The following is a 15,990-nucleotide window of genomic DNA, read 5'->3' on the forward strand; positions in this document are numbered from 1 at the left end:
AGCTAATAATAGTGCCTCTACTAGTATTAGAAGCTAGCTAAAATAGCGCTATAAATACGTAATAAAGATAATAGAAGAGCGCTCTAAGCTTTACAACTCTACAAACTATAGTAGCTAGATAAAGATAATAGAAAACGCGCTTATATAATATAATATATAGAGCATAGTTATATAACTAGCTCTAGAACTACGCTTACGCAGCTTTAAAGAGTAGAAAGTAAAGAACTTCTAGACTAAGAGTGTAATAACGCTAAATATTAAAGATAGCTCTTAGAATATTATTAATATAATAGTAGGCAGCGCCTTAATAATAGTAGCTAAGACCTAGGCAGCTCTAAGAGACGCCTATAGTTACTCTAGCACTTTAGAAGTTTAGAGCCTCTAGAACACTTTTTAAGCTACTACGCTATTAGCTTTCTAGAATATTTCTAACTTTATAAACTCTCTTATAGAATCTAATACTACCTTTACTTATATTAATTCTGCCTACTATCTACTATCTTAGCTAGTAAATCTTTACTTTCTAAATAACCTAGGCAAGTTCTATAAGCTCTAGGTATAAACTTAGGTAGCTATATAGCTAAATATTATTACTATAGACCTACTCTAGGTAATTAATCTTTATACACTTACTAAGAGTACTATTAAAGTTAAAATCTATCTTTGTATAAGCGCAGCTAATATGCTATAGGTAGTAGTAGCTAGCGTAACTTTACGCTCTACTCTTTACTACTTGCGCTGCCTTTATAAAACTAATTATACTAGTAATACCTACTAGATACTACACTCTAAGCTACGTAGTAAGCGTAAATTTAATAGTAATAGAGGTAGCTAGAATAGGCGCTATAGTAGATAAAGTAGTAGTAAGCGCCTACGCGCTAAGCTAGGCAACTTTAACACTACTATAATTAATATATACATTACTAGCCTTAAATTTTTAGATCTAACTACACTCTTTACTAAAATTCTAAGCGCTAGCTAGTAGTCTAAGATAGTTACTAAGAACTAAAATTAGTATATTAATTCTAGCGTAATTTACTATATTACCTAGAATAAGACTACCTTTACCTCTCTTTATAAAATAGAGAGACTAGTTTACCTTAAAGGTATTAGTAGTTTTCTACTCTACTACTAGGTAGGTACTATTATAATCTAAATTAACGTTACTAGAACTAGGCGCTTCTTTATAGTTTATAATGTTATCTTTACTCTCTACGCTACTTTTAACCTATTATCTATAAAGTAACTTACTACTACTACTAGGCTGTACATAATCTTTAACGCTAATAAAATTTAAATTATTTACTATAGTATAGGCCTTCTTGTAGCTATAGGCTACAGCTCTAGATAGAATAATCTCTACTACCTTATAATAGCGCCTAAATTAGCTGCGCTTACTACTCTTTTAGTAAGTAATAATAGCGCAACTAGCGCCTTAGGCGCTCTCTAGCACTAGCAAACTAGGTATCTATCTAGTAACTACCTATAAGTAATAAAAAGCGTAATAAAAGGTATAGAGTAGGCTACTATTAGTAATAATCTTCTTACGCACTATAAGCTCTATAAGCTAAGTAAGTAAGCTAGATAGAACTTTTATACGCTCTATATGCGCTCTATATAGTCTTTTAAGCAAATATATAGTAACCTTAGTAGTCTCTATCTACTCTTCTACTAGAGAGAGCGCTATTATATCTTCTTTATTAATAACTATACTTACTAGAAGATAGTCTCTATTCTTAAGTAGAAGAGCAACGCTATTTCTACTATTACTACCTTCTTTACGTAGATTTAGCGCTAGTATAACGCTACTATTTACTTTCTCTATACTAATAATAGTAGTAAATTTATTAATAATAAGCTTAAGGCTATAGTAGCCTCTAGTAGCTAGGTTTATAAAACTACAGCGTTTTATAACTCTAAGTAGAATAGCGCTGCTAAGTAAATTAACTATATAAACTAGAATATTACGCACTTCTTACTATATATAAGCGCTTTTGCTAACGCTCTCTAGCCTAAGCTAATTTACACTACTACCTATCTATATAACTACTTCTTTACGCGTATATTATTATTTAAGACGCCTTTTAAAGCTCTATATAGAATAAAGCTAGATATCTTTTATCTTTGCGTTATTAGCTGTCTTAGATATATAATAATACTAGATAGTAGCTATAAGAAGCTTAACTCTAAAGTATACTAGTATATCTTGCTTAGCTATAAGAGCACTAACTAATATTACGTATAGAATAAAATAAGACGCTGTATTTAAACTATTTATAACGTCTACTTTTATAAAGATAAATTTTCTCTAGTCTCTAATATTAGACTATAAATTAGCGCTAACAACGTAGCGCCTCTCTCTAACACTAAAATTTAGTAGTAGCTTATTAGTAGGCCTAAAGCTACTCTAAAGCTACCTAAGCGCCTCTAGTTACTATAAGTAGCGTCTAAAGAACTATCTAGTAAGTGTATAAGATTACGCTTTTAAATTACTATTACTAATAGTATAGCTAGCTAGAATAACTATCTTACTAACGTTTATAAACTCTTAGTTGCAAATATTCTTAAAGAGATCTAAGCCTTAATTACGTAGCTTAAAGTTACTTACTAATTCTACTATATATCTACTACTATCTCTACTCTTATTGCCTTAATTAAATGCCTCTAAGCTATAGCTAAAAGCGTTCTTGCTAAACCTTCTAAGCTTAATAAACCTATATATAAGTAGGTAATATCTAGCACGCGCTTAAAGAAGTAGCACTAGAGTATAAAGAAAGAATATAACTTACTTATAGAGTGTAGTACTTAGAAGATAGTACTAGCTACTAGCGTGTCTACTAACTCTAGAACTCTATATAGTTGCTAGGTGCTTTGCGTTAAGCGCAGCTCTAGTAGTGCTATTACTAGGTATAAGGCTTGCTAGGTAGTGCGCAGCTTTAAGTAGCGCTATAGCATTAACTTTAATAAGACGTTTACTACTATTATTAAGCTAATAACTTATAAAGCTATCTTTACTATTATAGTAATAAATAACTAGAACGTAGAATAAATAGACGTTAAAACTACTTTCTTATATAGCTCTATTAATAAAGAGGTATACGTAAAGCTACCTAATAGCTTTACTTAAGAAGGTAAGATCTACTAACTACGCAAAGCTCTTTATAGTCTTAAGTAAGTACTATAAATTTAGTATAAGACTCTTACTAGCTTTCTTAAAGGCCTTAGCTATAAGCACCTCTATAAAGATTATAGTATCTTTATCTACTCTTTATACTATACTATTATTACTATCTATATTAATAACTTACTTATTACTAGCTCTAATACTACTACTATTTACTAACTTAAGGTAGCTCTTAACAGCTAGTTTTAAATAAGCAACTTTAGACTAGTAGTCTACTACCTAGGTATTAAGATTATAAGAGATCGCGCTAATAAGATTCTATAGCTTAGGTAGTAAATCTATATTAATAAGATTATTACTAAATTTAATACTGCTTTGCTTTATAATAGTAAGTACCTCTTTTATAGTAATCTATTTCTACTACTAGTATTAGAGGCTAATTCTCTAAGTAAGCTAGAATTTTACACTAAGTACTAGGCTGCTGTAAGCTTACTTATGTACCTAATACTAGGCACTAGGCCTAACTTTACCTTTACTATTTTCTAGGTTAGCTACTTCTTATCTAACCTATAGCCTAACTATTAGAAAGCTATTTTTACTATTTTTTAGTATATTAAGACTACTAGAGATTTAAAATTAACTTTTAGAGGTAGTAATCTAATTAGCTATATAGATTTAAATTACGCTATAGACGTAGATAGGCGCTTAGTTAGTAGCTATATCTTTAAGCTTAGCAGCGCTACTATTAGCTAGTCTTCTAAGTAATAGGTAATAATTTTGCTCTCTACTTATAAAGCTAAATACATTACCTAATCTAAGATATTAAAGAAGGCTATCTAGCTACGCTAGCTACTTATAGAACTTAGCTATCTAATTTAAATAGTTACTCTTAAAGCTAATAATCTTAGCGCTATTACTCTTAGTTTAAATCTAATAAATTATAGTTATAGTAAGTATATTAATATACGCTAGCACTTTGTGTGTAAAAAGATAGCTAAAGGCCTAATTAAGCTAGAGTACATTAGTATAGTAGACATAGTTACTAATAGCTGCACTAAACTACTTATAGGCAATAAGCTAGCTAAATTTACACGCAACTTAGGCTTAGAATAGTAACTCTTCTACTAGCGCTAGTAGCTTACTATTCTTATCTTATTTAGGCTCTATATTCTTTTAATTAGATTTCTCTAAGTTCTCTAGAAAGTCTTAGTAAAGTCTTAGCGTTATTATCTAAAGACTAGCTATAATTTAGTAGAAGAAGTTTAGAAGATTTAAATTACGCTATCTTCTTAATAAAGCTTTCTTAAAGGCTAACTATATTTTAGGTCTTCTTATTTAATAAAGCTCTATAACTACCTACTAACTAGAGAGACACCTTTAAACTTTAACAAATTTAAGAATACATTATAGTACCTTAAGTAGCTACCTTTTAGTAGCTACCTTAATTAAGTACTTAAAGGCTATACCTATACTTCTAAGAATAACTTTAGCTAAAGCTCTAAAGGTACCTATCTTAGAGAATTTACTATAAGCCTAATACTAATAGTGCTAAGTCTATATTAAAGTAGAGCTTCTTAAAAGGCTAATCTTTCTTTATATCTATAAAGAGAACTCTAATAGACTAACGCCTATATTTAGATAGCTATACGTAAGTAAGCCTAAAGCTAGAGCTAAAGAAAGCCGCTACTTAGGCTAATAATCTAATTAGATTTATTAATCTCTTAGGCTTTATAGTAACTACCTACTATAAATAATAGACGCTCTAGTTAAGCTTTGTATATAAATTCTACTAAGCTCTCTTTTTTAAAGTAGTCTACCTTACTCTAGAAAGAATTAGGTAGGCCTCTTTCTAGAAAATAGTATAGTAGTTTTATTACTCGCTATGCGCCTAAAGGCTAGAGGCTAATATAGACTCTCTTTTAACTACTAATATAGTAGTCTACTTTATCTACTATAAGCTAAAGCTAGTAATAGATAGGCAGCAATTTAGCGCATAAATTAGAGAGTACTAGACTAGAATATAATTACTACTTTACCTCTACAAGAACTAGCGCATACGCCTATAGGTAACTACTACTAAGTATAGTTACTTACGCTAAATACTAACTACTCTTAGAGCTTGTAATTTTAAGCTTACTAACTAAGTTTAAATAAATTTAAGCTTTTGCCTTTACCTAGAGAAATTTAAGATTGCCTCTCTATATATATAGAAACATTATTTAGTCTAAATTTTGCAGTCTAGAGTTAGAGTAGTAGAAAATTCTTAGAGGTACTACTAAATACAGAATAATTAGAAGATTCTATTTCTAGCCTTAAAAGCTAATTTAGAGCAAAACTAAAAGAGCTAAAGTAAATTAAATATTTAGAATAGTATATAGTTACTAGAACACAACATTAGTAGAAGTATTTAATTAGGTATTCTTTAGAGAATAACACAGATTAAGTAGGAGTGTTAAAGTAAATGTTACATAACTTACTAGTGTCAAGTATATAGTCTAGAGATTCCTCTAGCATTATTAATTTATCCTTCTTACTTAATTCTCTCTTCCCTCTTTAACAACGTGGGATTGCGCGCACAGGTAAGTAAGGTGGTAAGCTCAGCGGGAACAAGCAAAAACGTTGGTTTCAATCGATATTTCTACGATGGACATGTATGTGCCTGCACAACTGTTGAGATTGCGATTGCACTGTGCGCAACTCCTCCTATCTATGGTAATTTGGTAATTTGGCATTCAGCATACTCGGGTTTACCAAACGCCCCATGCTGTGCGTGCGTGCGCCTCTTCCGGTGCGGATCGCTGCACCCACGCACGAGATGTGCTACAGGTATGTATGTAGCCAGCCGATGCGTTTAAGGTTTAGAGTGGGGCGGGGAAGGCCTGGCTAGTAGTTGAGATTGGGGAGATGCGACAGGAACGCGTGGAAACGGCGAGATGTCATGGGTGAGATGGATCTTGTAGGACTTGCTATGCAGCGGAGATGCTGTGATTGGAAACGTGTGTATGTGTGTGTGTGTGTGGTGTCGCACCTGATTAAGCCCGGTGCGAAGAAGAGGCGGGTAAAGACATAAATGAACATCACGTGGAAGCTCCACCATCATCTCCAGGGCTGGGCAATGTCTGAAGTCCGATACATCGCAAGACGCGTCTTCACACACACAGCCCAGCCCATGAATCCCCATCCACAAGTAGCGCCACGCACATACCTCTCTGTCGTTGAACGGAAAGAACGATACCTACGTCAACAAAACGTCGTTCTTTTTTACCCACCCACCTCTTAGCTCCGATGCGCATCTGAAGCCGAACATGGGAAGCAACGAAAATACCCGAGACACGGACGCCAAACTTGGCACCAGAAAGGGAACGCACCTGCTACATTTAGCCTCTCAGCTCCGCAACCGGTGCTCCACCCACTCGTTGCTGCACTAGCCACACGCTCGGCCAACCTTCGCGCCCACGCCGCGGATTCAAGCTGTGGTGTGCGTGGTGTGTAGTTCGGCGCGCGTTCCGTCTGCTGCTAGAGAAGACCAGCAATACATACAAGGAGGACGCAATACTACTATCCACGTATAAAATGAAAGAAGCAAGACGGCGGAACAAGAGCCCACGGAGACGTTCATCTCCGGCGTCGCGCATGCCGCAACGAGGTCTGGATCCACCCCGTGTGATTGGATGCTGATGTCATTGTACGCGGCTGGAGCGTGCACCTACTTTCACATGTCAGACGACGACGCTTCACGCATCAGCAGGACCCAGGTAGGTGCTGCAACACGGACAACGGCCCCACTGTCCAACTCGCGCAAATGATGGCGCGCTTCACTTGCCCTCTAGCTGGCGGTGCGTAACAAAAGCTTGGAGCAAACGTGCCAAACCTCACCTTGCTTGTCTGTCCGTTCTCCTGAGGCGTGTCTAGACTCGCTCGTCACTTTTTGTCTGAGTTGTTCCGCGGAAGAATTAACTGCAGTAACCAAGAGGTTTGTGTTGTTGGAATTGGGTATTCTTTCTTGCCGGTATCCGCAGTGTTGCATGCAGCTGGATCTGTTCATCATCCATTCTCAGCCTTACTCCTCATTTCTCACCTGACGTCTTCCCGACTCCGCTTTCCATCACCACCCACCCACCAAACCAACCATCGGGGCACGCTGCCGGCACATCAGCACATCCACTTTCAACCACACGTCTCGGTCTTTCTCGACGCACTTCACATCTCCCCAGCCAAATGGATTGTATAGAGGCCATGGGTGCGCGACGTGCCATGTCGCTCATGTTCACCGTTCCGGAGCGCTTCGTCGGCTTCGCGCACATGGACCAGAAGACTTTCTTCGAACTCTCGGACTGGATCCTCGCAAACGTCGCATCAACGATTAGTACCGACATAAGTGTGGAAGAGTCGCTGTTCATATTCTTGGATATCGTGGCACAGGGGAACAGCTTCAGTACCGTGGCGTATGGATGGGATCATGACCTAGAGCTTACTCAAGGGTACGTTGTCGAGCGAAAACTGTTTGCGCTGTATCGAGGTAGAGACTAACTGTCGCGCGTAGCATATTCCTCAACGTCCTCAACGCCCTCACGGTTCTGCGCGAGAGTAGGGAGATTGCCGATTCATGCCCGCCCTTCACACAAACCCGCAAGCGATGGGAAGTCGCTCGGAGATGGAACCAGAAGCGGGCGCGTATGGGCACCGGCGGTGTCGTCCGCATCGGCTACGACGAAATGTTGCGCGACGGCCTCGAGGTTGACCAAGAGTGTCTGAAAGAGGCGCTGATGGCGATGAACAACTTCATCCACGAGAACGCCGACCACGACGAATCATGATGGCGCACAAAATTGGTAGTTTCCTGCATTTGTTCCGGTGTTGGTTTGGCGTTTGGGTAACGACTTGGTAACGCATTGCATCGGTTGGGAAGGTTGAGCTTGGTGTTGACAGTCTTCTTTCGTTCTCGTTTCGTATGTACATATGTACGCTCTTTTGCAGATCGAATTCGATCTTGACTGGCCATTCGGTGCCGCTCAATTCGCCTTCCTCAGATATGTCGTGTGTCGTGACGTCTTTGATATCGCCCGATCAACCCAAGGCTACGGCTTCCACCATGCCTTTGCCAAGCACACTCAGTCTCCCCCTCTTGATTCCCAAAGCGTCTTCAATCCTTGCATCGGGCTCTCCCTTGCTCCGTCTCATCATCGCCAACGTTATGACACCAGCATCCACATATGTTCTTCCCTGGAACCCTCTCCTACCAACGTCTCGCAACTCATCTTCCGCCTGGTCTGCTATCCGTTGTCTCGCCTCCAGTACCCTGAGTACAGGGTTATTGCGCGGGTCGGGGAACGCAGACTGCGGTGGCGATTGCATCATCGTATCGGAGGGAAGATTCGGCGAGGTATTGCGACGAGGGTCGAATTGCGAGGCAGACGAAGGCGAGAAGTGAGGGTTCGGTTGAACAGCACCCAGACTGCTCAGGCGAGATGCAAAGGCAGGGTCGCGGGCATCTTGTAAAACAGCTAAACTAGAAATCAGTCTCGTGTCCCCATGTGCTGAAAGCGTGTGGATACATACCCTCGGTCTTCTCTCCAGTAGCCTGCACCTCGGGATGGACAGTCGGTCCCTTTATAGGATCCTGTGCGGGTGCAGAAGGCGCGGGAGCCCGTGTTGTAGTGTTTGTAGGGGCTCTGGTAGGGTATTTACGAGCAGCAGAGCCCGCCGCCTTTGCGCCTTTGGAAGCCGAAGAACCCATTATCTCTGTTGGGAATACGTCGAGTGTGGGGTAGTTGCAGAATGTTGAGATGCGTGGTGATAACGGGGGGGCAGATAAGATGCACGTATGGGACTTTCTGAAGCTTGGACCACTCTGATGATGTAGTGGAGATCTCCCGCGTCATGAAAAGGGTTTACTACTTTGGGCGATGCTTGCGAAGGCTGCAACGAATCGTAATTTTGTTTTCAAACACATCGTGACATGCTTAATCTACCAAGGGCTATTATGGCCTATAGGAGCTTTTCGTCGGCACGGTAGTGTCCTGCGACCAGGAATGCCAACTCCAACGCCTGCTTCTCGTTCAACCTGGGATCGCAGTATGTGGTATAGTTCAGGCTTAGATCCTCGTCCACAAGTCCTTCACTTCCGCCAGTGCACTCCGTAACCGCATCGCCGGTGAGTTCCAGGTGCATGCCACCGAGGAAGGACCCGTGCTGCTTGTGAATCTTGAGCGCTGATGAGAGCTCAGAGAAGATGCTGTTGAAAGAGCGGGTCTTGATGCCAGTAGGCGTGCTGCGCGTGTTGCTATCGACACATTAGTGGATGGAAGATTGCGTACCAAGACGACTTACCCGTGCATGGGATCGCACTGCCACACTACAACGTGTCCACTGCTCTTGACAGCTTCAATGTGCGCTCCAAGCATCGACTCAACCTTGTCCGCACCATATCGCGTGATCAATGTAATCTTGCCAATCTCCTTATTCGGGTTGACAATGTCGAGCAGCTCTACCAGCTCGTCGTTCTTCATGGAAGGACCAACCTTGATACCAATAGGGTTCTCAATACCGCGGAAGTACTCAACGTGGCCTCCGTCGATTTGACGAGTTCGGTCTCCGATCCAGATGAAGTGAGCAGAGGTGTTGTACCAGCCCTTGCCGTCATTTGAGGCCTGGGAAGGCTTGTAGCCTGAAGGGTGCTTTAGTCTCCTTGTCAAGCTCTGCTCGTACTCCAGAACGAGACCTTCGTGGCTGGTGAACAGGTCTACTGTCTGCAGCTGACCTGATGTGTCCGCCCCAATAGTCTTCATGAAGCGCAACGAGTCAGAGATGCTGTGGACGATTTTCGAGTACTTGGTTTGTAGTTCCTCGTCCCGGACGTGACCCAATTCCCAGTCCAGAGGATTGTGCAGATCAGCAATGCCACTTGCTAGCTGTCCACGGATATAGTTCAGTGTTGTCGCCGAATGGAAGTAGGCGCTGACCAGCCTCTCAGGGTCAACTCTTCGAGCGTCAGGATCGTATCCATTGAGGATATCGCCACGGAAGCTAGGGACTTCCTTGCCGTTCAGCATCTCCGTCGGGCTCGATCTGGGCTTAGCATACTGTCCGGCTATACGGCCAATGCGAATGACGGGCTTGTTTGAACCCCAAATCAATACCAAACTCATTTGCAGCAGAAGCTTGATCTTTGCATCGATCGGGTTGTCCGCGCAGTAGGAGAACAACTCGGCGCAGTCACCTCCTTGCAACAGAAACGACTTTCCAAGTGCAGCATCGCGGAGACTGGCCTTGAGTCGCGCGATCTCTGTTGGTGTAACGATTGGCGGCAGACTCGATAGTTTGGTCAGCGCAGAGGATACTGCTGCTTGATCTTCATATGTGACGACTTGCTTGATGGGCTTCGACCTCCAGGCTGTGATCGTTAGTACAGCAGCTTGAGCGTCCATGATCCCTCTTACAAGCTGGCGACCATTCTTGAGAGCTGGCCACTGTCTCAGCTTCTTGCTTTGGCCTCTCCGGCAGTTGTGTTGAGTTTGCGCTCATCGTCGACGAAGTTGGTTGTGTTTGCGTTTGGCCACTGGTTGCTGCCATGAACTGGGAAACGTAGTCGGTTAATTTTGCGTGCCCTTCGTTGTCCATAGTGTATTCTTTTTCAGTTGATGTACCTGAGTACGCTTCTCGTGCTAGTTTGAGACTGTCTAGTTGCGACACGGAAGATCACCTTTGAGTCACTTGTTAATATGGCAGTTCGGCAAGGGTTCGCCTGCAAGGAGACGTGAGCAAAGGACGCAAACACATGACTCAAGGTACAAAATCTGCAACGAAAAGCGGACTGCGTGCGCAATACTCCATGACGTAACACAGCAAACTTACCCTGAGTATGCTAATAGGTGTGCAGCGAGTATGTCGCCGCTTCTGTGTTGGTATTCGTGTGTAAGCTCTATGTTCCTGCCGGTGCGAGGTTTTGTGCCAGAATGTAGGAATTAAAAGCGTGCATAACTCCAGAAAGTCAACCAATGGCGGCCACTCTCTTTTCCCATTGGCCACATTTCCACAATCCTTAGCTACCCCACAACCCTCAGCTCTCTAATCCACTGTCGTCATTGTCTCTCCATCTTCCGTCGCCTATACAAGCCCTCTATACCCCCTCTGCGCTCTGTCAGCCTTCAAAATTGTATCACTCTACTCGCGACATCCACAATGGCCGAGCCCCAGCCCTCCACCGTCCAAGAAGGCGCCGCCGACCCGCACGCACCCACGAGCACAGCCGATGACCGCAAAGCCGCCGCCGCCCTCTCCACCCTCGACGCGCCCCAAGAAGGCGAGAATGGGCCGAAGAAAGAGGTTGATGGCAAGGCACTAGACAAGGCGATGAAGGGGCTAAATGTCAAGGACAAGAAGGAAGGCGAGAAGAAGAATGTCAAGATCGAGGCAGCCGATGTTAACCTGCTGGTACGTTTACCTTGGAATGGATGCGCCAAGAGATGGATGCGCAGACATGTTGGAATCACTGGGCATAGACTGACTTTTGGACAAACAGGTGTCTGAACTTGAACTTACGAAGCCAAAGGCTACGGAGCTGTTGCGCGCGCATGATGGCAACGCGGTGAAAGCTATGACAGCATTTGTCATGACGGCACCCTGAGCGATTGTATGGAAAGCATGATCATGCAAACACACATAGCCGTCGCTATTGTTTGAGGCTGCACATACGGAGGCGTCGAAGGGGGTACGAGTATGGGACGAAACCCGGGCAGGCACTCGCGTCCTCCGGGCTTAGGCAATCTGCTTGGACGATGTATAGCAACTGCCAATCTGCCCGCTGCCGCAACACTACTGGACAATGCTAGATTGACGACTTTGGGAATAAGCGTTCAAGAACAGAAATAAATGGGATTATCACCGACAAGGCTCCCGTAGCATGAAAGACAAGACGCTCACAAGAAGGTTTCGTGTTTGAAGACAAAAGATATCATTAGTTCTACTATGTTCTAGACCTCCTCTACAAAGACAAATTCTCTTTAGCGATGATACGCCAGAAATCCACCACAAACTCTCCGCCCTCTTGCAACAGGGGAGCAAATGCTTCATGCTTGCCGATGGTCGACACTTCACAGGCTATGTATTCCACCACCAGCTTCCTGAGATCCTCGATGGATCCATCAGGCTTCCTGTCTTCCCCATTGTCGTACGCATATCTAGCCAACTCAACCACATCACCGACTCGTCGATCGTAGAGCTTGAACCTGAGGAGGATTTGGTGGAGCTTGTGTAGAGCTAGGCGTTTGAGAGGGTCGATGAGACGCATACAGGCAAAGGTATAGATACGTGCGTGCGCTAAGAAGATAGGTGTGAAATCTTGTTCTGGCGCGGAGTTCTCTGGGGGCAGGAAGCGTTCAAGCATTATGGTCTTGGGCTCTTGTGACATGAGGTATTCGCGCTGGCTGAAGCTTTGGCGCAGGGGTTGAGTTGTTGAGTTAGCGCCTGCCATCTTTTTTGCCCCTTTCGCTCCGCCTGGCGATCTGCTCGAAATCGGATACGGATCCTCATCACTATGGTCGGTTCCCTCTTTATTGTCGCTCTGCGCGACTTTGTCATCCTGAACCCAAGACGGTGCAGTGTAGTCGTAACGGTACGAGTACTCAACAAATCGGGCAAAGTCATCCGGTTCCATGTCTGGATAGTCTACAGACTCTTCCTGCGACTGTGACATGCCATTGTTCACAAGAGCATGAAAATGCCATGAGGTCGCGGCGACCGCTTTAGAGTGCACAACAAACGCTTTCTTCTCTTTGCCGATGTAGAAGGTGAACAGCTTCGATTGGATGAGACTATACGTTGTCAGTCACCACGCCAAGTGATCAGTATGAGGTACTTACTCCTCAAAGGAACACGACTCTGACGGATCACCCATCTTTGCAACTTCTGGAGAACTCTAAAGTGCCTAGCTACCTAGGTAGGTACATAGCGGAGGCATTGTGTTATACACATTTTGAGAGATTACGCGCCTTCGATGCGGGGTCGTACAATGCATTCGCATACATGTAGTATGCGCCTGGTGTAGTACAGCATGGTCTTCCTGCCTGTGGCGTCCAGACACGTCTTCTGAACATGCAGCTTTCTGCACTGTGCCGCAAACGTCAAACAGATACCGAAGTAACGTCACACACGAAAAGAGAACAGAATCATGCTTTCGGTCAAGTACAAGATACCATGATGATCGTGTCTGAGCAATAGTGTAATATGATCATCACTTTACGTTGTCATTACCCTAAAGGTCGCGAAGCGCGAGTATGCTTGGAAGGGCGCTTCGACAAACGCGCCATAGCTCCTGCCGTTGTAAGAGTTGGAGAAAGCCGCATTATTTTACAGACACCCAGGAAGCGCACATAAGGATAGCGAACATGAGCAGCGCGTGTAAGGCTAGCACTTGACGGGCGATTACTGCAAACCGACAAGCGTAAGCGAGCTCTGGGGCAACCGCAACCGCGTCCCGTCCGTTGCTTTTCCCATCTCAAAACAGGGTTCCACCACGCTGCGTCATCCGCGATCTTAGCAAGGTGATCGCGCGGGACGTTGCACATGGGGTTCCATGCTCGCCGCCGACGTTCTGGACGAATCGCGCGCTGCAAACCGCCATGATGTGCACCACGTACGTCACCGATCCGTGAATATGGTAGACGCTCCATACCTCACTACTCGTTGTTGAAGTCAACGTCCGGCAGCCAGATACACTAACGGCCGTCTACCAACTATCCATCTATCCTGTTTCTCTGCTTGCGCTACTAGCGCATACAAGCCGTCAACACGGCGCCTCAAGTCCCCTCCCGTCGCGCTCTCGCTGGCATTGCGCTCATCTCTGTATTGTCGGCCGTCGAGAAGCAGCGCAAGAAGAAGGTGAAAGGCAAAGAAGACCAGCACGAGTTCAATACGACCGAAGATATGTCTGGTGAACTACAAACGATACCTGCGCGCCACGGCGTTGCAACTTTTGTGCCCAGAGGCCGGACAATCAAGGTCATCAACACTTACGGAAAGCAGGTAGTCAGTATGTGGGCGTTTAGTCTGGGACCTCCGCCTGACGATGGAGACGGCGAGGAGGGTGAAGGAAAGGAACTGGACGACGAACAACTCAAGAAGGAAGCAGAGCAGATGAAGAAGGCCGTTGAGGAAGAGGGAGAGAAAGCCACAGAGGCGACAAAAGGAGAAGATGACGGGGCGAAGGAGCCAAGAAAGGAGGCAGATGGTAACGACAACGGTAAAGAGACGCAATCTACAGAAGAAAAGACCGACGACTCAAAGCAAGAAGCTGCTGAGGACCCGCCCGAGCAGGCTCCCGATACACCCAACAACGAGAAGACGACCGAAAGCACAGATTCATCGTCAAAGCAGCCCAACAAGCGCACATGGGCGTCATACCTCCCTTCTATCCCGTACCGTAGCAAAGGTGGAGCGAGCAAGCAGGAAGCAGAGCAGAAGCCTAGCCCTGAGCAGGAGAAGAAGCAGAATGAGGAGAACACCAAGAAGTGGTCTTCGTACTTGCCGACTGGAAAGAGCTTCTCTAGTTACGTACCGAATGTCGAGGTACCAGACTCCAAATCTGTCGTGAGCGCGTTCAAGTCGAGCCATAATCGCGATCCGAACAAGAGCTACGCGGAGCAGTTGTACGATTTCTCGAAGACACCTGTGGGTGCTGGGACTATTGCCGGTAAGTCAACGGACGCGACACTACGTTGTGAGAATTTGCACTAACGTCGTGCAGCTGCAACAGGCTCAGGGTACGCATCCTCAGCTTACGCTGTATACTCCGCCTACGCTTCGACGAATCCCTCGAACTCCGAGCAACCTCCCATGGAGTACCTTTCTCTTCCACACACGCGCGCTGCCTCGCACAAACTCGTACCCGAAGTCGATGACGAACTCCTGACCAACCTGCGCAACCCGATCGTCACTCTCATCGAAGACACCTCGCCTGGTGCACACGATACACTGACGGCGGCGTGCGATGCGAACCAATACGCTGCTCTCGGTGTCGATAAGCCAGCGGAACATGGTAGCTGTGCCGAGAACCTCGTTCTCGCACTCAAGGAGATCAACGAGACGGCGGGACTGAAAGGCCCAAAAGCAGTTGGCGCAGACATCTCCGTCAACATCGCACCGACACCCCTTCATCTCTTCATGAACGCGCCTCTGCAATCAGAAGGTACATCCCACAGTGACGGCGCAGGCACAAAGGGCGTGACACTCAGCGTCGATGAGCCCAAGGGCAAGAAACGCTGCCACGTCCGCTTCCGCGCTGAGCGAGACGTAGTAATTGTATTCAGCGCCTGCCCCATGGACGTAGGCAAGCAGAACGGCGGACGCTGCATGGCAGCCAACTTCATGGTCGAAGACGTCCAAGAAGGCGAAGACCTCGCCTCATCCGTCGCATCTGGCAAAGCGAAGAAAGCACCGAAGAAGCTGAACCAGAAGGACAAAGCAGATGACACGAAACCAAAGCCTAAAGAAGCGCAACAACCTAAGAAGGACGACACGGCGGAGAAGAAGGATACACCAAAGAAGCCAGAGTTGAAGAAAACGGAGTCGACTAAACAGGCACCTAGTAAAGATGGTGATGCGGCTGATAAGAAGAATGCCCCTGCGCAGAAGGATGAGAAGCCAGATGGCTCCACGACATCTGAAGAGCCGAAAACGAAGAAGAAGCCTAAGAAGCTTCAGGTGCGTAGCCAGGGGGCGTAGACACTAACACAGTCCTCATGGAACTGGCTGCGATCAAGCGCAGGTCGTAGTTATTGCCGTGGTTCAATTTGCCGGTTTGAGCATTGAAATTAGGATTTTGTACAATAGCTTTGGGTACTTCTGCCTTGATTTACGTAAACAAGTAA

The 15,990-nt window shown here is 44.7% G+C and overlaps 6 protein-coding genes across 6 annotated transcripts; 3 read left to right on the top strand and 3 right to left on the bottom strand.

Annotated features, from left to right (window-relative positions):
- Nucleotides 1-7,342: 7,342 nt before the first annotated feature.
- Nucleotides 7,343-7,941, top strand: J4E84_009622 (uncharacterized protein; the record flags this gene model as incomplete). Its single annotated transcript, XM_049392184.1, has 2 exons — nt 7,343-7,605; nt 7,668-7,941. 2 exons carry the CDS (start codon nt 7,343-7,345, stop codon nt 7,939-7,941), a joined length of 537 nt encoding a protein of 178 aa, XP_049240165.1.
- A 250-nt stretch (nt 7,942-8,191) lies between these two features.
- J4E84_009623 (uncharacterized protein) lies at nt 8,192-8,861 on the bottom strand (the record flags this gene model as incomplete). Its single annotated transcript, XM_049392185.1, has 2 exons — nt 8,192-8,628; nt 8,684-8,861. The coding sequence occupies 2 exons, from the start codon at nt 8,859-8,861 to the stop codon at nt 8,192-8,194; spliced, it is 615 nt and encodes a 204-aa protein (XP_049240166.1).
- Nucleotides 8,862-9,112: 251 nt separating this feature from the next.
- ARO8 (Aromatic/aminoadipate aminotransferase 1) lies at nt 9,113-10,744 on the bottom strand (the record flags this gene model as incomplete). The annotated part of the gene is made up of 3 exons (XM_049392186.1): nt 9,113-9,407; nt 9,455-10,517; nt 10,564-10,744. 3 exons carry the CDS (start codon nt 10,742-10,744, stop codon nt 9,113-9,115), a joined length of 1,539 nt encoding a protein of 512 aa, XP_049240167.1.
- Nucleotides 10,745-11,305: 561 nt separating this feature from the next.
- J4E84_009625 (uncharacterized protein) lies at nt 11,306-11,750 on the top strand (the record flags this gene model as incomplete). Its single annotated transcript, XM_049392187.1, has 2 exons — nt 11,306-11,557; nt 11,646-11,750. The coding sequence occupies 2 exons, from the start codon at nt 11,306-11,308 to the stop codon at nt 11,748-11,750; spliced, it is 357 nt and encodes a 118-aa protein (XP_049240168.1).
- Nucleotides 11,751-12,107: 357 nt separating this feature from the next.
- On the bottom strand, nt 12,108-13,019 carry J4E84_009626 (uncharacterized protein; the record flags this gene model as incomplete). The annotated part of the gene is made up of 2 exons (XM_049392188.1): nt 12,108-12,936; nt 12,985-13,019. 2 exons carry the CDS (start codon nt 13,017-13,019, stop codon nt 12,108-12,110), a joined length of 864 nt encoding a protein of 287 aa, XP_049240169.1.
- A 678-nt stretch (nt 13,020-13,697) lies between these two features.
- On the top strand, nt 13,698-15,844 carry J4E84_009627 (uncharacterized protein; the record flags this gene model as incomplete). The annotated part of the gene is made up of 3 exons (XM_049392189.1): nt 13,698-13,757; nt 13,895-14,813; nt 14,868-15,844. The coding sequence occupies 3 exons, from the start codon at nt 13,698-13,700 to the stop codon at nt 15,842-15,844; spliced, it is 1,956 nt and encodes a 651-aa protein (XP_049240170.1).
- Between the last annotated feature and the right edge of the window lie 146 nt (nt 15,845-15,990).

The sequence above is a fragment of the Alternaria hordeiaustralica genome (genome assembly GCF_023758085.1).
Source record: "Alternaria hordeiaustralica strain BMP 2776 chromosome Unknown scaffold_30, whole genome shotgun sequence".
Lineage (NCBI taxonomy): Eukaryota > Fungi > Ascomycota > Dothideomycetes > Pleosporales > Pleosporaceae > Alternaria > Alternaria hordeiaustralica.